Below are 23,409 nucleotides of genomic sequence, written 5' to 3'. Positions count from 1 at the left end.
TTTGGCTTCTCTTGCCTCAAAAAGGAGGTGCAGGGCCTCCTCCTCACGGCTGACGGGGTGGATGGAGAGCCCCTTGACATAAACCCCCTGGGGGCCATCCCTGACCACCAGCTGGGTGTCCCTGCACCCTTGGGCCAGCCCCGGCGCCAGGAGGTCGAACAAGGTCTCGTTGTAGATCTCCAGGTAGGAAATTCGGACAGTGACCATGACATTGAGGAATTCTGCAGCTGCTTTGAAGATCTGCACAAAGACAAAGGGTTTGTGTCCGTTCACAGGCAGAACTTGTAGGTATTTGTGGCTTTTCAGAGGAGATATTTATGTAGATGTTGATAGGAGATATAAATGGTGTGATATAAATAGGTGCAAGATATAAATAGATATAAAATAGAAACAGGTAAAAATATAAATAGACATAAAGTATGAATAGATATAAAATGGAAATAAACACACTAAGATGTATACAAGATCTAAAGCTATGTAATATAGATATTTATACAGAGATAGTTCTGAACAGCTCCAAGTGCAGCTGGGGCTGTGTGGGGCTAAATCTGAGCTGTGGTCCCTGAGGGCTCAGCTTGGATTTGGATTCAATGATCCTATAGAATCATGGAATTCTGGAATGGTTTGGGTTGGAAACGACCTTAAAGCCCATCCCATCCCACCCCTGCCACGGGCAGGGACACCTCCCACTGTCCCAGGCTGCTCCCAGCCCCAATGTCCAGCCTGGCCTTGAACACTGCCAGGGATCCAGGGGCAGCCACAGCTGCTCTGTGCCAGTGTCTCTGTGCCTTAGAGGTGTTTTTTTAACAATTTTATGATCAGTTTTAACCTGATTTCACAAAAGGACACTTTGGAAAACACCTCTTCCGAAGGCTCAGTGACATCTGGGGAGCAGCAAGAACTTAAACAGCAACTAAAGAGGAACAACCTGTGAGAATGCCAATAAAACTCCTTCACTCTTTAACCATCATCCCTTGGGTAAAATGAGGGGGAAAAAACCACATAAAACATATTCACTGTGTTAAAACACTTGGATATCAGCAAGAGCTGATGCCAGAGTGTTCCTTGGTGTTTCTCCCACCTCTTTTCCCACCCAGATCCAGTTGGATACCTGATGGATAGCTCTGGGGATGATCCCTCGGCGTCTGTAGTCAGAGGTCACTCCAGTCATGGTGTAGGTTTTGCCAGCACCAGTCTGCCCATAGCACATGATGGTGCCTAAAAAAAAAAAAATTCAAAAGCAAAAGAATAAACTGGGGAGGGAGCCTCCAACAGAACAAATGGATCTCTCCTCAAATCCAGTCTCTTTTTATGATCAAAATAATCAAAATTGCAATAAATCACCATTATAGCCCTGCAAAGCTTTGGCCACCAAGTCCTTGGCCACGGTCTCATAAACCATTTTCTGGGAAGTGTTGTGGAGAAGCCCATCCAGCTTGAAGGACCAGTCAGTGTGAGAGTTATTCACAGCTCCTCCCCTGGGACTCTTTCGGATGTAGATATCGATGCTCTGCAAGCCAAAAAGAGAGGAAGATCAACTCAGCAGCCCTGAGGATTTTCAGCAGTCGAGGGCCTGGGGTTAAGCAGAAGAGGGAGCACAAATAACAGGGTTATTTTACTGCCTTGGATAGTTCTAGATGTCCTAAAAATATCTGGTAATGCTCTTGGATTTCTGGTGATAAATATCACCAATAAAAAGGAAATGTGGTTAAGCTCATCTGTTTAACTTCCTGTGCCTCAGGGAAATTCTTAATTAAGCAAGAGAAGGCAGAGGGAGGGATTTGCATATGAGGGGATAGAAACAGACTGTGCCAAATTGTGGTTATCACTGGGAATTCCTCCTGGATCAGCCAGTCCCAGTCCTGTTGAGGGTTTTCCTGGTGACTGTACCACGGGAAGTGCATTTTCCATGCTCACCCTCGCCGTGACACAACCACTGCCAAGCAGGAACACGTGAAGCAGCACCCCCCAAACTGTTACCCGTGGCCTCAAGGGATGGAAAAATCCTGTTTTCCCATGGGAAAAGCTGGCCTCAAACCCCAAATCTTTCCCACTTCCAACTTCTTTTACTCTACCTTGTTGTCTGACCCGAGCTTGATCATATTTTGGGCAAAATGAGCTGTTGGCTTGACCCGCACGAACGCCTGGACTCGCTTTGGTGCTCTGAGGAGAGGAAAAGGAGAATCTTGCATTGCCTAAAGTGAAATTTATAGTGTTTGTCAGCTAAAGGTGAGGCAGAGGAGTCAAATTTAAAAATCAAGTGTTGGCCATTATGCAGCTGCAGTTTTTATTCCCCACTAAAAGCAGCTGCGGGCAAGGGGTTGCTGAAAATTCCTTCCAGCCTTGTCCTGCTTGGAAAACGGAGGATGTGGGAAGAGGAGGGTCAAACTGATCCTGATTTCCTGATTTCCTCATGTGTACCAGGCCCAGGAGTGTTGGATACACACAGGGTTTCTTCCTCTTAGCCTTGGAAAGCAAAATGTTTGCAGGAGTAGGAGAGGGATTTTCTTTGGTCACACGCAGCCTTTTTTAAAGTCATTTCAATTCCCAAAAAACAGCTGATTGGCAATTTCCTGCAGGAAATATCCACAGGCTGGAGGATAAAACCCACCCCAGGAGGGCACAGGGACCATCCAGCTGCTACAGCCACGTGCACTGAGGATTTTTAAACCCCTGGAATGCGTAGATCCCACGTTTTCCCTCAGTCACTTCCTCCAGACAGCCCGTGCTCAATAATTGTGTAGTGACAACTTCTAGCTTGGGACAAAATCTTGGGGATTTCTGGTACATTCAGGATTTTTGTGACCTCTCACACTTCACCTGCTGGGACTGCTCTAAAACGAAACGTGGAGGTTTGAGCTGAGGCAGGACTTGTTGGATTTAAACCAGGGGAACGTTTGGGTGATACCTGGGGGCGTCACCCTTGGGCTCCGTGTCAGAGAGCCGTGAGGAAATGATGCTTTCCTCGTCCTCAGCCTGCTCCTTCTCCTGCTCTTGGTCTTGGTCTAGCTCCTGGTCTTGGGAGTTCACAGAGGCCACAGAACTCTGTCCGAAAAAACCCAGAACCAAGTGTTGGAGCAGCTGTGAATGACTTCTTCAAAGCAAGACACACAGCAGGGAAAGGAGGAAGGGGAAATTTGGGGGGAAAACTCCGCTATGAGCCAGGGAGAGAACCAATTCTGAGCGAGTGGCATTTCCCTTGCTGCAGCAAGGCCCTGTGGGGGGCTTTGGACACGCAAGGACAAAAGAAACTATTCCTGGGAGGGGCTATTTACACGAGGAGATGGGAAGGAACAGGGTGCCCAGAGCAGCTGGGGCTGCCCCTGCATCCCTGGCTGTGCCCAAGGGAGCTTGGTCGGGGCTGGGAGCAGCCTGGGACAGCGGGAGGTGTCCCTGCCCACGGCAGGGGTGGGATGGGATGAACTTTAAGGTCCCTTCCAACCCAAACCATTCCAGGATTCTGGCTGGGCCCGGTTGGAATTACCCTTTGTTCGGTCTCTGCTTTGGATGTGGAGCTTTGACTCTCTTCCAGCCCCTCCTGCTCATCTTCCTCCTGCCAGTGAGAAACAAAGCCGACTGCACGTGAGAAGGGCACCCGGAGACACGGGGTGGGAACGGAATGATCCTTAAGGTCCCTTCCAACCCAAACCATCCTGTGACTTTCCAAGGCACCTCCCGAGGTGTGTGAGGGGTGATGCCCGGGGGAAGGGGGGCAATGCCTGGAGGGCTGATACCGCCTGTGCGGGGATACGACCTCCGATCACCCCTTGAGGAGGGGAGGGCGACCCCCCGGGCACCCCCCGGTCCCTGTCCCACCTGCGACCCCTCTACAGCTGGGCTTGGCGTGGCGTCCGGGGTCGCCATGGCAGCGTTCACTTCCGGGTTCTCCATGGCAACGGCAACTTCCGGGAGAGCCCGGAAGTGGCTCCGCATACGGCGGCCGGGCGGGGCCAGCGCGCGGCGGGGGCGAAGCGGGACGGCAGCGGCACGGGAGTGGCCGGGACGATGCTGGAAGCGGCGGCGGTGGCGGCGGACCCGGAGCTGGATCCCGAGGATCTGGTGCATTTCTCGGTGGGAGACCTGCCCAGCCGTGGGTATGGAGTGATGGGCGAGATCCGGCGGCAGGGAAAGCTCTGCGATGTGACGCTCAAGGTGCGGCCCGGCCCCCGGGGGCGGGGGGGTGCGTAGGGACCACCCGAGCCCTGAAGGGTCTGAGGGGGGCCTGAGAGACCTCGACCCCTCAGGGGGAGAGAGGGGCACCCCAGTCCCTGATGGGGAATGAGGGACCCCGACCCCTCAGGGGGCTGAGAGGCGGCTGAGAGACCTCAGCCCCCGGCGGGGAGTGAGGGACCCCCGGCTCCTGAGCGGGGACCCCGGTCCTTGAAGGGACACTGAGGGGGAACCTCGGCCCCTGAGGAGGTCACGGTCTCTGGGGTGGGGGCTGAGGGAGGACGCTGAGGAGACTTCCCCCAGTCCCCTTAGGAGGGAGCTGGGCGATCCCCTGGTCCCTGAGGGGGGCTGGGGGACCCCCGCAGCCCCTGGGGGAAGAGGAGGGTCCCCAGCCTCAGAAGGGGGAGCCGAGGGAGATCGAGCCCCGAAGAGGAGCAGGGGGACCCCCCCATTCCTGGGGGGCTGAGGGACCTCAGCCTGTGGAGGGGGGACTTGAGGAAGCCCCAGGCCCCTGAGGGAGGGGGCTGAGGGACACCCCACTTCCCAGAGGGAAGGAGGAGCTGGAGCTCCCTCAGACCCCTTTGGTGGAGAGAGGAGCGGGAGCTGAGGTCCCCCCTTCCCATAGCTTTGGCAGAGGAGAGGGACAGCGCCGAGACTCCCCCAGACCCCCTTAGTGGGGTGCCAGGGGGTCTGCGAGGGCCTGTGGGTCCAGGCTTATGGACCAAGCTCTGCTCCAACCCACGGGGGAAGACTCCTTTCTCTAGGAAACCATTCCCTTATGGGAATATCCACTTTTTAACACCCATGAGTGTGGTAAACCCTCAGGACTGTGTCCCTGGCTCTGCAGGGAATGGCTGGGAGGGCTCGGAGAGTGCCCTGTGCCAGGCAGGAGCTGCTGGAATCCCTCAGGATTCCAGACTCGGAGGAGCTGGTGGGGTGGGAGCCACACGCAGCTCTGAGTCATTGCAGAATTAACTCTGCAGTTTAATTAAACGGGAAGGTGTTCCCAGCCTACTCACCCTGAAACCTTCCAGGGGAAGGAGCCGGAGAGGGCTGTGCCCGTCAGGGAGACGGGATGTGGGACGGGGAGCATTCCATGGATACGGGAACGGCTTCATCCCTTTGGAGCAGCTGTGCCCTGGGAAGAGGGGCTGAGGGTTGTGATCCTCCTTGGAAGCGGTTGCTCCTGCTGGAGGGTGACGTTTGTGACCGTCTGGGCTGGAACCTGGGTGCCTCGAGGTGGCTACCTGAAAACAGAGGCCAGGCAGGAAGAGGAGAATAAAGGCAGGTATTTATTGGAAGGGCCTTCCAAGGTGCCCCCCAGGCAGCCCAAAGCCTCCACCCAAGATGGACCCGGGCTCACAGGTTCTTCACACTTTTATAACTTTGGCCCATTTGTATTTCAGGGTTAGTTCTGCAATTATAACTTTGGTTAATGATGTAATTACCCCGAGTTTGCCCCTCCTCTCAAAGGCTTTTGGTTTAGGTATTTTGGGGCTTGGGGACAGCAAGGTGTCCTTGAAGTGCAGACGCAGAGAGGGTTTGTTATGTCTGACCAACGTGGGGGAACAGCGGCTAAAGGGCCACGTGAAACTCCAGAGTTACACACCAGGCAGTACGGGATTTGAAATATATAAAAGTTCAAACCCAAGGCATCAGCCTGAGGGAATTCCGTGACAAAGCCAGTTTGGGATGGAGAGCGCCGTGGTTTTAGGATTAAACTGAGTATTGGTGTGGCAGGAGAAGAGTACCAGGTCCTGGCAGTCCCTTGTTTCTGGGAGTCAATAGGAGGAGGTCTATGATCCCAGTCTTATCTTGGATAAATTCCTCACCATTGTTTCTAAAATTCCTTTGATCATTATTCATGATCCATTTCTGTGGATTTTCCGTGGCAAAGAGCTGTTTAAATCCTCTTTGTCCCTACAGAGGTTTAAAAGGTGCTAGGAAAGCTCACAAACACCACAGAATGGTTTGGGATGGAAGGAACCTTATGGAACACCCAGTGCCACCCCATGGATGGGCAGGGACACCTCCCACTGTCCCAGGCTGCTCCAAGCCCCAATGTCCAGCCTGGCCTTGGACACTGCCAGGGATCCAGGGGCAGCCCCAGCTGCTCTGGGCACCCTGTGCCAGGGCCTGCCCACCCTCACAGGGAAGAATTCCTTCCCAAAATCCCAAAGAGAGATGCCAGCAGCGCCTGACACGTTGTCAGTCCTCTGTCCCTGTCAGGCCTCCATCCATGTTGTTTCAAACATTCCAGCTTTCCCTCCTACACCCACAGCTTGGAATTCCAAGCATTTCGTTCGTTTGATTCCTCTTGTTGTCTCGGGTCATCCTGTGAAAATCTCCCACCTTGTGCTGCTTCTGGCCCTGGACATCCCTTTTCCCAGTGCCCCGTGGTGATGGAATCAGGGCAGCCAAGCCTTCCCTCCCATTCCCAGAGCAGGCTGGCTGCTCCAGCTGCTGGCACTTTAAGCAGGGGTTTTTCTTAGCTCGAAGTTGGGGGTGGCTTTGGGTCACTCAGGAATCCCAAACTCAGCCAGCACAAAATGTCTCTGCCGTGAGCTGGCTCGGGAACGTTTTCTGTAAATCCAGGGTGGGTTTCCAGCAGGGACAGAGTTTGAATGATTCTTACCCAAAATTAAGGGAGGAAAGTAAAGGTCATGGAGCTGCTCCCAGGGCTGGAGCCCCTCTGCTCTGGAGCCAGGCTGGGACAGCTGGGAATGTTCCTCTGGAGAAGGGAAGGATCCAGGGAGAGCTGAGAGCCCCTGGCAGGGCCTAAAGGGGCTCCAGGAGAGCTGGAGAGGGACTGGGGACAAGGCCTGGAGGGACAGGACCCAGGGAATGGCTTCCCAGTGCCAGAGGGCAGGGATGGATGGGAGATTGGGAATTGGGAATTGCTGGCTGGGAGGGTGGGGAGGGGCTGGGCTGGAATTCCCAGAGCAGCTGTGGCTGCCCCTGGATCCCTGGCAGTGCCCAAGGCCAGGCTGGACATTGGGGCTGGGAGCAGCCTGGAACAGTGGAAGGTGTCCCTGCCCATCCATGGGGTGGGAATGGGATGATCCTTAAGATCCCTTCCAACCCAGACCATTCCAGGATTCTCTGATAAAAGCTCTGAGAAACATTCCAAGCCCATCCTGAAGGAACCCCGAGGTGGATCCTGATGCTCTCACACCACCGCAGTGAATTTATTCCCCTTCTTTCCACTCCTGCTCCTTTTTGTGAGCCCCATCTCTAAAACAAAAGGCTTCCACACACCCCTTTGTCCCAGAAGTTGGATCCGGATGTGCCCAGTGCTCCAGCTCATGGATGAAGCAGGAGCAGCAGTGGTCCCATTCCCACTCTCAGCTGGGATCAGTTGGATTCTCCCAGCCCCCAGCCGTGTTCGCTGCACAAGCAGCCCTGGAATTATTAAGGAATTGTCACTACTCCGGTTTGTTTGTTTTAATTATTCCCCTCGGAAAGGGAGGCAAGCATTCCCTCAGGAGCCAGGAGGGGCAGGATGGGTTCTCCTTTCCCAGAAACCTCCTTCCTGTGGGAATCAGCGCTGCCTCAGCGGCCGGGCTGGATGGATTCAAAGCCAGAAGTGCGGATTTGCCTGGCTCCCTTTGGATCTCTGATCATCCCAGCTGGGCTCGGGGAAATCTGTCGCTGCTGCTCATGGTTGTCCATGTGAAAATGAGGTTTCCTGGGAGCTGCACCTCTTTCCAGCAGCTCAGGATGTGTCCTGGAGAGCCTGAAGCTCCTTTCCTGCACGGATGGAGCCCATGGATCGGGAAAGGCCTTTTCTCTCCCTGTCTCTTTAACAGCTGCAGGTCAGGGCTGCTCCTGATGCTCCATCTCAGCTCCCTTTGGAGGCTCTCCGAAATGTTTAATTAAAGATTCATTTGCTAGGAACACACATGGATGGACTGGAGGGAGGAGGGGAGGGAGGAGACACACCTCAGCCTGTGGTTAGTCCTTTTTCCTTTGGAAAAAAAGTAGGATTTTGCTTAGCAAAGCCAAACTTCTGCTTTCTTCTCTGCAAATCACCGGGCTGGGCGTCGGTGTGGCCGTGTCTGGTTATAAAATAACCAATCCAAGCCTTTTTCCCAATTTAACCTGAGCCCAGCCACATTCTGGAGGGTGAAGCTGTCCAGTGTTGGTGGTGATGGAAAAGCTGACAGAGGTTCCGACAAGGGCAGGGAAACACCAAGCCTGGAATAATCATGGAGAGAGCAGAAATGAGGCTTCTGAGCCTTTTTTCCTTTCATTTGGGGGGGGGGGGGTTGAGGCTTTGAACTCCAGATATGGACAAGCCAAGGGGCAGAGGGGCAGAATCCCCCTCTCAGAACCCTTCCCCCGATTTTTGGTGGGTTTCCAGTCTTTCTCCCTTTAAAGCTCACAACTAAACCCTGCAAAAGCCCCGAGAATTCTGGCTCGCTGACAGGTGCTGGCATTTGGGGCTGTTATTCCCTGAGCTGCTTCTTACCAGCACAAAAGAGGCTCCTCAGTGCTTGTGTCCTTCCTGAGCATTGTTTTTGGAATTGTTTCATCCTTCCAGGATGAAAGCTGCCCGGGCAGCTTTGTTTTCTGGGATGTGCTGCCTGTGCTCCAGGCCAAGGTCCGAACGCTCTCCGGGGACACATCGGAGGCTGCTGCAAGCTGAGGAATGCACCACTCTGTAAAACAGGGAAAATGTATCCATCCTATTTCTTCATTACAAATTTAGAGGGAATAAATCTCTCCAGAGCTCCTGCTGGCTCCCACTGGAGCTGGAGGAGAATGATCCAAGTGCCAGGCTGGCACCTCCAGAAATCCTTGGCCAAGCTGTCAGGAGAGGGAAGGTTTGTGCCTTCCCAAATCCTCAGGGTTGACGTGAGCTCCTCTTGCTGCTGCAGCTGCTCCTCCTCGGGATCTGAACTGCTCCAATGCCATTTTTCCATGACTGACTCCAAGACGAATTAGAAAAGTCTCCTAAAATATGATCCAGGTCTGGCAAACTGAAATAATTCCCAGCTGTGGAGAGGGTACAGTGTTTGCTCCATGTTCAATCCCAATGGCACTGACAGGTCACAGTCCTGCTGGCTTCTCTCCCATCCTGATCCCAGTTTTTCCAGAGCAGACTGTGAACTCCAGACCCTCCAAACTGGAGCAGTTGCACCCCTGAGAGCTGATGCAGAGGTGGAGGAGCCTCTGGATAAGTGGAATTCCAGACAGCTCGGGCTGCCTGCCCGATTCCAGCAGGATCCTTGAGAACTCAGTGCCTGGCTGTGCTGCAGGTGTTGGAGCATGTTTGGGAGATCCTCCAGGAAAACAGCCTTGGAAGGTGTGCCGGTTTGGCCAAATTTGGAAATATATCCTCTGATGGAAGGAAGGTTACAACCACCCCTCCCCCACCGTGTTCGGGAAGAAATAACTTTTCCTCGAAGGAAAGTGAAAGAGATAAAAACTATTTATTTAACAAACACACAGGAAAAGGATAATGATGCTAAATAATGAAACCTCTCTCTCTGCTGAGAGAAACCTGGGAGAAGTTCAGAGTCCTTCCCTAGATCTCTGTCCCCCTCCTTGGAGCTGGGATGGGGCTCAGGGCCCCCCTCCAGGGCCAAGGCCTCGGTGGAAATTCCTCCTGATGCATTCTGATGTTGAAACCACCCAGCAGAGAGAAAAGGGAAAAAAAATCAAAGTCCCAGAAAAACAAAGGTTCAACTCTCTGTCTCCCTCCGGAGGAAAAGAAAGCCGAAAGCTGGCTGCAAAGCAAGCAGGGCTTCCTCCCGCTCCTCTCTGTCACCGCAGCAGAACGCAGAGCAGTCTGTGTCCTTGAAAACAAACTGCAAACTGCTTTGAAAGTTTTGCTGGGTTTTTTTTCCTCTCCCCCCCTCTCAGGCTCAGTTTAAAGGCACAAAATTAATTTCTGGGCATAGGGCAGCAATATGGGATAAACATCATAAAGTCACCCCCAGACAGAAGGAGAGGGAATATCTGTTTTACTGGAGGAGCTGGGAGACTGGAAAAGCAGCTGATCCATGACAGGAGAGCTGCAGGATGAGGATGTGATTCCAACCTTGTCACACAACAGACAGGAGTTATTTGGGATTCTGACTGGAGGTGATTCCCCCGAGCTCTCCGCTGCCCTCAGCTCTTCCCTTACACAAAATATGAGGATTTTTAGTTCTAGGACAACATAAAATGTCTTTTTGCTGTCCCTTCAGGAGCCTTAAGGAGGGCAGGGCTGGAGCTGATCCCCTTGGGATGCTCCCTGTCCCCGTGGGAAGTGGAGGGACAGGAATTCAGCAAAGCAGTTGGGCTCCTCTGAGCTGGCAGGGAATTCCCTGGGGATGTGGCTTTGTTGTACATCCAAGGGGATGTGTCCTCTGCTTCAGAGGAATTGGTCACCATTCTCATGGAATGCTGGAATGGTTTGGGTTGGAGGAACCTTAAATCCCATCCCACCCCCTGCCATGGGCAGGGACACCTCCCACTGTCCCAGGCTGCTCCCAGCCCCAATGTCCAGCCTGGCCTTGGGCACTGCCAGGGATCCAGGGGCAGCCACAGCTGCTCTGGGAATTCCAGCCCAGCCCCTCCCCACCCTCCCAGCAGGGAATTCCTTCCCAATCTCCGATCCATCCCTGCCCTCAGGCAGTGGGAAGCCATTCAGAATTCCCTCTTTCCTGCTGCCCACACTGGGGGATCAGCCCAGGGCACGGCAAGTTCTGGCCAGAGAATGTAGAGCTCCTCATCCACCACACCCCCAAATCCTTCCCTGCAGTGCTCCTCTCATTGTCCAGCCTGGATTTGTGCTTGGCATTGTCCTGATCCAGGTGCATCCCATTATTACCTTTTCCTGGCAAAACGGGGCTGCAATGGATTGGACACCAGCTCTGCCTCTGCTCTGGCCTCTCCGTGCCCTCAGTGCCACCGACCCCTCAGAAAAGATGGATTTGGGGTTTTTTTGAGACCTTCAAAACTCAGCAAGTTCTCAGCTCGGCAGGGTGGTGACGTCAGGAACACAGTGAATGCCTTTCCCCCACCTACAGCATTTCCCTCCGGAGAAGGGCTCCTTGTGCCCTGGAATCTGTTCATGTTTGTGGCTCTGGGGGTGTCCGGGAGCAGATTCCTTTGTTGTCCTCTCAGAGACACGTCAGAAGGGAATTCTGGGATTCCCAGGGTCAGGAGGGACGCTTGCAAAGTTGCTTTTTTCTGCAAAACTGAAACTTTCGCCTTCAAAGCAAAGGACCTAAAGTGATAAACTGTAAAACAGAACATGCTGGAATGGTATCAGGAAGAGGACGAGCTCTTTGCCACTCTCTCCTTAGGTGACTCCAGAGTGACTCCCTCAGGAAAGCGCCTTAGTGCAGTCATGGAAAGGGAGAGCCTTTGGCTCTGCAGGTGGGGAGCACTTTGGGGAAGAAGACACGAGGATGAGCTGAATGGACACGTGCTGCGGGCCCATCCTTGGAAGGCTTTTCCATATTCCAGGAGAAAAACTTGTCCTTTGCCTGCAGCAAGAACTGCAGTCCTTGGGGACTCGCCGTCGAGTGCTGATGGAATGAACACAATGATAGTTTGAGAGCAGACATCCCAATTTCTCCATCTCCCCGAGGGCTCTCTGCCATTCCAGGAGCAAGTTTCAGACAGGAGGAATCACAGGTTGTGTCTTGTCCAGCACCAGGAAATATTTCCCAGGCTCTTTGCTGGTGCAGCTCCGTGGATCTCGCTGCTCACAGGGACCATTCCCAATCCGGGACCACCTGGAAGGGCAGCACTGCCCAGACCCAAGGGATTCCATCCCAGTGGTGATTTCATCCCTGCTGTCATTATCCCGGCAGGAATCTTGCAGGATGCCTGGGGATGTTTGCCCTTGCAAGGACTAGGGCTGTTGGAGATAATGAGGCTGTTTGGTGGCAGCTCCTCAGGGCTGAGGTCACCACAATGTATCCCTGGAACTGGAGCTTGGCAGGACCTTTCAGCCCTTGGACAGGGCTGGAATCTCTTGTACTGGAGCAGAGGGCATGGAATCATGGAATGGTTTCGGTTGGAAAAGGCCTCTTGGATCATGGAGTCCAACCATCCCCCAGCACTGCCGAGGCCACCACTGCCCCACGTCCCCAGTGCCACATCCACATGGGTGTTACATCCCTCCAGGGATGGGGAGCCACCAGTGCCCTGGGCTGTCCCTTCAATGCCTGACCACCCTTTCCAGGAGGAATGTTCCCAATACCCACCCTGCCCCTCCCCTGGCCCAGCCTGAGGCCGTTCCCTCTCCTCCTGTCCCTGTTCCCTGGGAGCAGAGCCCGACCCCCCCGGCTGCCCCCTCCTGTCAGGGACTTGTGCAGAGCCACAAGGTCCCCCCTGAGCCTCCTTTGCTCCAGCCTGAGCCCCTTTCCCAGCTCCCTCAGGAGTTTTCCAGTTCCCTTCCCTGGACACACTCCAGCCCCTCAATGTCACTCTTGTCACAAGGGGCCCAGAGCTGCCACATGGGCTCTGTAATTTACAGTTATTTTGTGAAATAAGGGCCTTTTTCTCCTCCTTGGGTCACACTACAGGCTCAGGTTTTGAGTAAGTGTAACCTTGGTGTTGAAATTCCTGTTATCTTTAGTTATAAAGATAATTTTGGTTATAAATAGAAGGTCACTGTATGCATTTGAAGCAGGTGTTTCACTTTAAGAGGTGCCTGTTCAATTTTAGCACCACTCTTTATTTATTAAAGAGCTGAAATGAGATTTGGGCAGTTGTGATTTTTGGCAACTTGGGCTTGGGGGGAAATGAAAGTCAAGTAAAATGTTGCTTTTCTTGCACACTCAGCCTGAATGGGAGCACTCATCCAAACAAACCAAATGGATTATTGCAGTTGGAGTGAATTCCTTATGGAATTTAAGAGATAAGAGGAGGCCTTGTTCTTTCACCTTTCAGAAACAGCAAAAGCAAAAATGGGGCTTTTTTATGTTTTGGGATGTTTGAGGCACTCAGGAAGGGGTTTTCCAGCAGCATGAAGGCGTGTCAATAATGGGACTTATTGCTGGTAAACCAGTAGGTTGGGCCAGGAGCAGCTGATGATGGGATGGCTTCACCCATGGGGAAGGGATGGACTGGGAGCTGCCCGAGTTGCTGAGGTGTTGCCGAGCAGGTCGGGTGTTCCTGAGCCTCCGGGCTGGAATGTGGACGGGCCAAGCAGCAAATTCGTCACCTTGGTCAACCAGGCTGTGGCTGCTCGTGTGTCAGCCATTCCCACTGGGAATTCCCAAAGCAAGAGCTCCAGCAGCTGAGTGTCCTCAGGGATTCCCCTGTCCTGAGCAGCACCTCGGACCCTCGGCACACCGAGAGTCCAGGTGTGCTCACCTGGCAGGGAGGGAGGGAATGAAAATCCCAGGGATCTGGGAAGGGTCTGTGGGCTCTCAGGTTCTGGAATCACTTCCCTGTTTGGCCTTTCCTCAAGAAATTTGCTGCATTTTTGTATTTTTAAAGCTGTTTAAAGCTCTGGCCAGGCTGGAGTTTGTGCTCTCTGTGTGAGGTCGGGGTGGGAACCTGCTCGGCCAACATTCCTCCCTCTCCAGGGCCAGGGATGTGGCCTCGAGCTCCATCCCCTCACGGAGCCTGGGCCTGCAGTCCTGACTCCTTTTCCCAGAGATTCCCCATGCTGCTGTGTGCACAGGAGGAGGCTGGCAATGATTTTGCTGCTATCTTGAGTCTTGGAGCCTCTGGGATGTTTTCCTGGTGTTTTTGGGTCAGGAGAAGGGATCCATACAGACCTTCATCCCTGTAAAGTCACACGCAAATAAATATGTATGTGAAGGGTGTTTTTCCATGAGCTGTCATAGTCACCACCATTTCACTTCCTGATTTTGCTCTGGGAATTAGGAATGCTGCAAAATCCAGGAGAGCAGGATTTGTGCAGCATTATCCAAGCACAGAGGACAGCATGGACAGGGATTCAGGCCCAGGACAGAGACAAGGCTCTTCAAAAGTTCCTCCTCTTTTTCCATCTGGCAGGAATTTTGCTTTCTAAACCCTCTGCAAGTTTGTGTTTGCTGGCTCTGAGCACTCCAGGCCTGGAGGGAGAGGGGAGGCACTGTTGGGAATCATGGAAGTCCTGAATCCAAACAGCATGTCTGGAGATGAAAGCAGGGGCAGGGTTTTGCAGAGGACAAGAGAAGGACTCCTTGGATAACCTGGAGCGAAGGGCCCTGCTGTGCCAGCTGCTTTGGCCATAAAACAAAGCTCCAACGGGGAATTTTGGCTTAAGAGAGGAAAAAAGGGCAGTTCTGCACAAGCTGGAGTGGGCATGGACTGGGATGAGCCAGGTTGACATGGAAATTAGGGAAAAAAGCTCTGAGAGAAGTAATCAGAGCAAAGACCTGACTCGAATCCTTGGATGCTGGTGGAGCTGTGCTGCAGGGAATCACCTGGAGCCGTGGGTGGTGCTGATCCCTTCTCCTTCCCTTTTGCCGCTGCTTTAGGTCGGGGACCATAAGTTCAGCGCGCACCGGATCGTGCTGGCAGCCTCCATCCCGTACTTCCACGCCATGTTCACCAACGACATGATGGAGTGCAAGCAGGAGGAGATCGTCATGCAGGGCATGGATCCCAGGTGACATCCCTAGGGAGAGCCCGAGGGAGCACGAGTCCTCTGCGGGCCTTGGTGCGGTGTGCGCGCGGTTCAGAGCCTGCTCTCTGCAGGAGCGATCCCACAGAGCATTCTGCTGCTGGCACAGTGCTATCCCAGCTGGAATTCAGTGGGGTTTCTGCCCTTTCTCCCTGTTTTTAGTGCTCTGGAGGCTCTGATCAACTTCGCCTACAACGGCCACCTGGCCATAGACCAGCAGAATGTGCAGTCCCTGCTCATGGGGGCGAGCTTCCTTCAGCTGCAGAACATCAAGGACGCCTGTTGTACCTTCCTCAGGGAGAGGTGAATGGGCCTGGGGGGATCCTGGGGGATTCCGGGGGCATTCCAGCTGCTCCCCAGCAGCGAGGGTCAGGCACCTGTGTCTGGCTTGGGAGGAGCAGGATGTGTCCTTCTAGCAGGAGGAGGAGGAGTGTGCATCCCAAAACTTGGCATCTGTGGAGTTATGGAATCACAAAATGAGTTGGGAGGGACCTTAAAGCCCATCCCAATCCACTGTCCCAGGCTGCTCCAAGCCCCAATGTCCAGCCTGGCCTTGGGCACTTCCAGGGATCCAGGGGCAGCCACAGCTGCTCTGGCAATTCCATCCCAGCCCCTCCCCACCCTCCCAGCCAGGAATTCCCAATTCCCAGTCTCCCATCCATCCCTGCCCTCTGGCAGTGGGAAGCCATTCCCCCTTATCCTACCATTCTCATTCCCTTCGGCATAACTTACCACTCCTTCATTGGGACACAGTAAAAGGCCTTGGCCAGCCATGGGAATTAACACCCAGAGCAAAACTGAGGGACCATCTCCGTTTTTGAGAACCCATCCTGGCAGGAATTGCCCATTAAAATGCCGTAGGGAGGAGGAGAGACGATCCAGCAGGCAGGAATTGTGCAGCAAGATTGATTTATTTAATTATTTTACAAACTCTTTTGTTGACTTTTCTCTTCATAGTCTAATTGGACAAAGGACCAGCCACCCCTTGGGGGTGATTGGCTAAAATCCTAAAACATCCATTGTCAAAATATTTTTCTACTGTACCATAAACAAGACTTTTCAAGGTTGCAGGTGGCTTGGTTGTTTACATTCCCTGCTACCTCTTCTGTGAGAGAGAAAAGTCTCTCATGGACTTAGAAAATAGCAAGAAAATCCTCGCTAGCAGCATTTTTGTATCCACAGTTGCCCTTCCTGCTGCTGTGTGTGCTAAAGGGGAGGAACACCATGCCTCAGCCCAGGAGCTGGACAGGAAACTGTGGCAGAGCCTTAAATTGGTCCCAGGTTTTTCAATTTCCTCGCTGGTGTTTGGCTGCGAGGCTGTTCCAGCAGCAGGGTCTGGAAATGGAAAGCTGGGATACTCCTTGTCCACGTACCACATGGATTCTCAGCCCGTGCCAGGAGCCTGACGTGTTCAGTTTTCCCAGCCTGGCTTCTCTGCAGCTGCTCAGGGTGCTCAGTGGTATGACATCAAATACACCCACCAAGTACAGGGATTGGCTACCAAAATCCTCCCAAATCCACCAGGAGCAGCCAGGTGTCCTAAGTGAAGTCCTGCATTTGAGTGCACAGCTGCCAGTTTGGTTAATAACTAAAAATTAGTGGATTCTGGCCACCCTGGGAGCTGGGACATGGACACTGAGCTCTTCTTCTGAAGTGGAGTTGAGAATTGGGATATTTTTAGGCAGCTGTGTTGTAACCAAGCCCTGTGTGAGCCCTCAGAGTCACCCTCATGTGACAGTTCCCCACCCAACAGCACCAGGACCTGGAGCTGCTGGAGAGAGTCCAGAGGAGGCCCCGGAGCTGCTCCAGGGCTGGAGCCCCTCTGCTCTGGAGCCAGGCTGGGACAGCTGGGAATGTTCCCCTGGAGAAGGGAAGGACACAGGGAGAGCTCAGAGCCCCTGGCAGGGCCTAAAGGGCTCCAGGAGAGCTGGAGAGGGACTGGGGACAAGGCATGGAGGGACAGGACACAGGGAATGGCTTCCCAGTGCCAGAGGGCAGGGATGGATGGGAGATTGGGAATTGCTGGCTGGGAGGGTGGGGAAGGGCTGCCACAGGGTGCCCAGAGAAGCTGTGGATGCTCCCAGAGCCACCTGGATCTATCCAATGGCTCCTTGGCAGGAACACGGGGAGATTTGTGTTTTCCATCCTCTGGCTGTGCCGTGGATTCACCTGGAGCTCTCTGTCCAGATCAGCTGATGGGTGAGCTGGAATCTGCCGCCACTGGTGAGGACACAGCTCTCACTACACTGCGTGTCCTGCAAGGCTTCCATGCTTCCCAGAATCCTGGAATGGTTTGGGTTGGAAGGGACCTTAAAGCCCATCCCATTCCACCCCTGCCATGGCAGGGACACCTCCCACTATCCCAGGCTGCTCCCAGCCCCAATGTCCAGCCTGGCCTTGGGCACTGCCAGGGATCCAGGGGCAGCCACAGCTGCTCTTCCATTAACCTGACATTCCTGTTGCTCTCCTCTTCCCCTTTTCCCAGGCTCCATCCCAAGAACTGCCTGGGTGTCCGGCAGTTTGCCGAGACCATGATGTGCACGGTGCTCTACGACGCTGCCAACAGCTTCATCCACCAGCACTTCGTGGAGGTCTCCATGTCCGAGGAGTTCCTGGCCCTGCCCTTTGAGGACGTGCTGGAGCTCGTTTCCAGGGATGAGCTCAACGTGAAGTCTGAAGAGCAGGTGGGTGCCTGGTGGAGGAAACTTTGAGGAAACTTTGACCTTGAGGGGTTTTGTGTTGCTTGGGAGTGGGAATGATCCTATTGCTGGGCTGAGGGAAGCTGAGATGTCCTGGCACAGGGGGGACATTCAGAGGTGCTGGACAGAGCTGTGATGGTTCCTTGGGCCTACTCTAGATTGACTTGTTCCTAGGGAAAAAAAAAAAGCAGGGCTTTTTTAGGATCACAGAATCATTGAGGTTGGAAAAGCCTTCAGAGACCATGGAGTCCAACCATCCCCCAGCACTGCCAAGGCCACCCCTGCCCCATGTCCCCAAGAGCCACATGCACAGGGCTGGTAAATCCCTCCAGCAATGGGGCCTCCACCCCTGCCCTGGGCAGCTGTGCCAGGGCCGGACAGCCCTTCTGGGGAAGGAATTTTTCCAAATTCCTGCCTAAATCTCCCCTGGCACAACGTGAGGTTGTTTCCTCTCCTCCTGTCCCTTGTTCTCTGGGAGAAGAGCTGGAATCCCACCTGGCTGCACTCTCCTGTCAAGGGGTTTTGGGGGGGCAAGAAGTGAGCAGGGAAGACAGAGCCTGTCCTTGAGCCAGGAAATCCATCCTGCTCTTCCTGAGGAGCCTCCAGAGGAGGTGACAAAGGCAGAGCAGACCTCCAGCTCCTCCTTGTAAGGTAAAAATGTGCTTTGCTAATCAGGCTTAGGGAGGGAGGGGAACCTGCCTCACATTCCAGCCACATTCCTGTATCATACCAGGAATTTCTCACTCTTGTTTTTCCCAGAGCAGGTAGGATCCAAAGAGTCCATCCTGGGGATGTTTCCTCGTGCCCTGGCACCTGTCAGCCCCACTCTTCAGAAATCCCAGTGGCACCCTGTAGAGTGGAAAAAAAGTTGGTTTGGGGTTTTTAATCCCTGTGGTGCTGTTGGAGAAACATTTTTGCACTGGAAAGTTTGGGAATTGTGTTGGGAGAGACTCTGGATGCCACTATACAAGAAAGAGCTGATGATTTTGTTCTGGTGGATGACACAGGTTGCAGTAACTTTAACAGGGAGTCCTGTGAACCCAGGAATGCGTGTCCCAAATCAAACTGGGACCAGGGTACCGGGGATCCTTTTGTAGCTGGAGTCATCCAGTGGTGCTTCGGAGAGGTCTGTCCCTTCCAGTGTGTGGGATGGAGCCTGGAGAGACCAGCTCAGCTCCAGGCATCTCCAGCATGGTTATCCAGAGAGAGAACAGATGGATCCCTGTCATCAAACCTGTCTCCTGGTTTCTCATGGAGCAGCACCACTCCCTGTCTTCTTTCCCAGTTTGCAGATTTCTGTCACTAAAAAAACACAGTTCTGTGTTCTGTGCCACCTCCTCTGCCAAAATCCTCCTTGCAGCTCCCTTATCTCTCTGAAAACACTTCTGCTGGATGTCCCATCCCACGGGACCACAGATCGGGATTCTTGGAGGCAGGGAAAGAAACTGCATGGAGTTTCCTTGCCTCTTTCCCTCTTGGAGCCTCTTGGAGCCAGGCTGGGACAGCTGGGAATGTTCCCCTGGAGAAGGGAAGGACACAGGGAGAGCTCAGAGCCCCTTGCAGGGCCTAAAGGGGCTCCAGGAGAGCTGGAGAGGGACTGGGGACAAGGCCTGGAGGGACAGGACCCAGGGAATGGCTTCCCAGTGCCAGAGGGCAGTGATGGATGGGAGATTGGGAATTCCTGGTGGGGAGGGGCTGGGCTGGAATTGCCAGAGCAGCTGTGGCTGCCCCTGGATCCCTGGCAGTGCCCAAGGCCAGGCTGGAGCAGCCTGGGACGGTGGGAGGTGTCCCTGCCCATGGCAGGGCTGGCACTGGATGATCCTTGAGGTTCCTTCCAACCCAAACCATTCCAAGATTTAATGTCGTTTCTTTCCCATCCACTTGCACAACCCCAAAACTCCCAACTTCCCACTCCTGTCTCCTGGCAGGTGTTTGAAGCTGCCTTGGCCTGGATCCGGTACGACCGAGACCAGAGGGAGCCCTTCCTGCCCGAGCTCCTGTCCAAAATCCGGCTCCCCCTGTGCCGGCCGCAGTTCCTCACGGACCGCGTGCAGCAGGATGACCTGGTCCGGTGCTGCCACAAGTGCAGGTGAGGCTGGGACATGGAGTCAGCAGGCTGGAAAAGCTAAATCCTTCACTCTCAGGCTCCAGACAGTCAGATCTCCTCTTTAATGATTCCCTGATTGGATTCCAGGGATCTGGTTGACGAAGCCAAGGATTACCACCTCATGCCAGAGCGCCGGCCGCACCTCCCGGCGTTCAAGACGCGGCCGCGGTGCTGCACGTCCATCGCAGGGCTGATTTACGCCGTGGGGGGACTCAACTCAGCAGGTACCTTGCAGTGGAAAGACCACCAGGGGCTGGGTGGGATGCTGGAATTCCCCCCTGTGGAAGCGTGGAGCAGTTTCTCCTCCTCCATGCAGCACTTCGACCCTTCCAGTGAAACCCTCGGGGTGGTTGTGCCCATAGTTTAACGTCTTCCATCTAAATCCTGCCGAGGTGAGGCTTATTCAGGATGTTTAAGACTTTGAGGATGGTGTCCTTGGCTGGAGCCCCAAGCAGGACTTGCAGGGATCTCCACAACATTGTGGGATCACAACGCTGTGGTGCCATGAGCCTCACCGTGCTGTAAAAAGGGAACAGAAAATGATCTAGGACAAACCTTCTGTGGAGGAGCTGCGTTCCCGGGAAGCAGCGACAGCACAGATGGGACTTGCAGGTCTCTGCTGCCCCTCGGAGGACAGTGGAGGTGCCACTTCCACAGAGGGAACTTGTCGGGGCTCCTGGTGCAGAGCACGGGAGAGCTTGGAAATGTTCCCTGATGGTACTGAGTGTGGGAACAATGGGAATTGTTCAGAGCAGGAGCTCTGTGGGAGAGCAGGGCTATCTGGCTGGGAAATGTCTCTGTGGGAGCAGGTAGGCTGGAATGGGATGTGAGACCCCAGGATAGGACAGAGAATCCCAGAATGGGCTGGGTTGGAAGGGACCTTAAGGATCATCCCACTCCCACCCCTGCCATGGGCAGGGACACCTCCCACTATCCCAGGCTGCTCCAAGCCTCAATGTCCAGCCTGGCCTTGGGCACTGCCAGGGATCCAGGGGCAGCCACAGCTGCTCTGGGCACCCTGTGCCAGGGCCTGCCCACCCTCACAGGGCAGAATTTCTTGCCCCGACCCAGGTGCAGCTCTTTGCACTTGGCCTTGCTGAACCTCATGAGCTTCCCACTCCTCGAGCTTGTCCAGGTCCCTTTAGATGCCATCCCACCCTAGCAGATGTAATGTTTTTCCCAGATGTTTTCCTAAACATGGTTCCCCATGCCAACCCCATCTTTAGGATCACAGCAGCACCCCATTACCCCTCTACCCCGCTCCCTATCCCAGGGCTTCATCAGGTCTCCCTCTTTTAATTTGAGTAGCAAATTTCTATGCAGGCGACTCTCTGAACGTGGTGGAGGTGTTTGATCCCATTGCCAACCGCTGGGAGAAGTGCCAGCCCATGGCCACGGCGCGGAGCCGCGTCGGCGTGGCCGTGGTCAACGGGCTGCTCTACGCCATCGGCGGCTACGACGGCCAGCTGAGGCTCAGCACCGTGGAGGTTTACAACCCAGACACCGACTCCTGGTCCAAAGTGGAAAGCATGAACAGCAAGAGGAGGTACGTGCAGCTCACAGGGAAGAGAGCTCTGGAAAAGCAGGGAAAAAGGAGGTTGGAGGAAGAGTGCGGGAGTGGGTGCCCAGCAGGATGTGTGGGGGGGGAAAAATGGGAAAGGAGGAGTGGGGCAGTGTGGAAGCAGCTGGGATTTCCTTGGTTAATTTCTGGTGCAGCCGAGGGGGGGTCGGGCTCTGCTGCCAGGGAACAAGGACAGAAGAGGAAATGGCCTCAAGCTGTGCCAGGGGAGGGTCAGGTTGGATATAGGGAGAATTCCTCCTGGAAAGGGCTGCCCAGCCCTGGCACAGCTGCCCAGGACAGGGGTGGAGGATGTATGTGCCCCTCACCAGGTACCTCTGGAGCTCCCTCAGCCACTCCTGGTGCTCCAGCCTCTTCCCCAGCTCCATTCCCTTCTCTGGACACACTCCAGCCCCTCAATGTCTTCATTTTTTTGTTGTGATGGGCCCAAATCCAAAGCCAGGATTCAAGGTGCTCCTCCCATGAGCACCTTTCCCCTTTGTGAGCTCAGAGTTCGGGTGGGACTGAGCAGTGTGCAGGTGAATCCAGGGCAAAGGGGGTTTGGTGGGATGACACAGGCAGAGTGTGCAGGGTCACAGTGTTGGGGACAGGGTGACAGCACCCCCAGCCATCTCACGGGGCCCTGCTGTTCCTTGCAGCGCCATGGGAACAGTGGTGCTGGATGGGCAGATCTACGTGTGCGGTGGATACGATGGAAACTCATCCCTCAACTCCGTGGAGTCCTACTCTCCAGAAACAAACAAGTAAGAGCCCTTCATGTCCCAGAGCTTTCCCAGGAGCTTCTCCTCTGGTGTTCCGTGCCCTGGCACCGCTGGGCATCTGGGCTGTGAGGATGGTTTGAATAAGGAGTGGGGAAAGGAGAGTTGGTGGAATCCAGCACTAGAAAACCATGGAATAATCTGTGGGAGTCTTGCTGAGCTCTCCCCTCTCCCTCCCAGGTGGACAGCAGTGACCCCCATGAGCTCCAACCGCAGCGCTGCCGGAGTCACCGTGTTCGAGGGCCGGATCTACGTGTCCGGAGGGCACGACGGGCTCCAGATCTTCAACAGTGTAAGGGCCTGGGCTGGGGCTCCTCCGCTGCACCTCAGGCTGGGGCTGGAAGGCTCCGTGTCCTTTCCCTGTGCACCCAAACGGCCCCAAGTGCTTGCGCCACCAAATTGTGTCACTTCCACCCATGACCGAAAAACCTGAGGTGGAACAGAAGTGACTCTCCCTGCTTGGGGTCGTGGAGATGTTCTGAGGGCTGGAGCCCCTCGGATATGGAGCCAGGCTGGGAGAGAAGGGAAGGCTCCAGGAAGAGCTCAGAGCCCCTTGCAGGGCCTAAAGGGGCTCCAGGAGAGCTGCAGAGGGACTGGGGACAAGGCCTGGAGGGACAGGACCCAGGGAATGGCTTCCCAGTGCCAGAGGGCAGGGATGGATGGGATACTGGGAAGGAATTGCTGGGTGGGAGGGTGCCAGGCCCTGGCACAGGGTGCCCAGAGCAGCTGTGGCTGCCCCTGGATCCCTGGCAGTGTCCAAGGCCAGGCTGGACATTGGGGCTTGGAGCAGCCTGGGACAGTGGGAGGTGTCCCTGCCCATGGCAGGGGGGGCACTGGATGAGCTTTAAGGTCTCTTCTAACCCAAACTCTTCAGGCACAATCCCATAGCAGCTGAACTTTTAACTGAAGGCAGTTCAGCCCTCTCAGCTCCCCCAGCTGCTCCTGGTGCTCCGAACCCTTCCCCAGCCCCATTCCCTTCCCTGGGAAGCCCCTCACTGCCTTGTCACGAGCAACCCCAAACTACCCCCAGTTTGGAGGTGCCACAGCAGTGCCACCACAGCGGGAAACTGTCCCGGGCTGATTCCCAAGGCAGCGTCCCTAACTCCCTCTGTGCTCCATCCCAGGTGGAATACTACAACCCTCACACGTCCAGCTGGCACGCGGTGTCGCCCATGCTGAACAAGCGGTGCCGGCACGGCGCGGCCGCGCTGGGCAGCCGCATGTTCGTGTGCGGCGGCTACGACGGCTCCGGCTTCCTGAGCGCCGCCGAGGTCTACAGCTCCATGGCCGACCAGTGGTACCTGATCGTGCCCATGAACACCCGCCGCAGCCGCGTGTCCCTCGTGGCCAACTGCGGCCGGCTCTACGCCGTGGGCGGCTACGACGGCCAGTCCAACCTCAGCTCCGTGGAGATGTACGACCCCGAGACCAACCGCTGGACGTTCATGGCGCCCATGGTGTGCCACGAGGGCGGGGTGGGCGTGGGCTGCGTGCCGCTGCTCACCATCTGA

General features: G+C 54.8%; 2 protein-coding genes across 6 annotated transcripts in view; one reads left to right on the top strand and one right to left on the bottom strand.

Annotated features, from left to right (window-relative positions):
- Nucleotides 1-4,144, bottom strand: part of KIF9 (kinesin family member 9) — a 19,983-nt gene extending 15,839 nt beyond the window's left edge. For all 5 annotated transcript variants that reach the window (XM_069006188.1, XM_069006189.1, XM_069006190.1 and 2 more), the window contains exons 1-7: nucleotides 3,817-4,144; nucleotides 3,485-3,553; nucleotides 2,909-3,045; nucleotides 2,076-2,163; nucleotides 1,345-1,510; nucleotides 1,112-1,218; nucleotides 16-240 (exon numbers count right to left, since the gene is read on the bottom strand). In XM_069006188.1, the coding sequence (XP_068862289.1) occupies nucleotides 16-240; nucleotides 1,112-1,218; nucleotides 1,345-1,510; nucleotides 2,076-2,163; nucleotides 2,909-3,045; nucleotides 3,485-3,553; nucleotides 3,817-4,065 (1,041 nt within the window). In that variant the 5' untranslated portion in view covers nucleotides 4,066-4,144. The remainder of the gene's footprint in view (nucleotides 1-15; nucleotides 241-1,111; nucleotides 1,219-1,344; nucleotides 1,511-2,075; nucleotides 2,164-2,908; nucleotides 3,046-3,484; nucleotides 3,554-3,816) is intronic.
- On the top strand, nucleotides 4,105-23,409 carry KLHL18 (kelch like family member 18). The gene is made up of 10 exons (XM_069006080.1): nucleotides 4,105-4,152; nucleotides 14,610-14,740; nucleotides 14,918-15,058; nucleotides 17,241-17,439; nucleotides 19,383-19,543; nucleotides 19,649-19,785; nucleotides 20,885-21,107; nucleotides 21,779-21,883; nucleotides 22,079-22,190; nucleotides 23,023-23,409. Exons 1-10 carry the CDS (start codon nucleotides 4,105-4,107, stop codon nucleotides 23,407-23,409), a joined length of 1,644 nt encoding a protein of 547 aa, XP_068862181.1.

Source organism: Aphelocoma coerulescens, chromosome 2 (genome assembly GCF_041296385.1).
Source record: "Aphelocoma coerulescens isolate FSJ_1873_10779 chromosome 2, UR_Acoe_1.0, whole genome shotgun sequence".
NCBI classification, from domain to species: Eukaryota; Metazoa; Chordata; class Aves; order Passeriformes; family Corvidae; genus Aphelocoma; species Aphelocoma coerulescens.
Note: the sequence above shows the minus strand (reverse complement) of the source record. Positions and strands in the feature narration are given on the sequence as shown.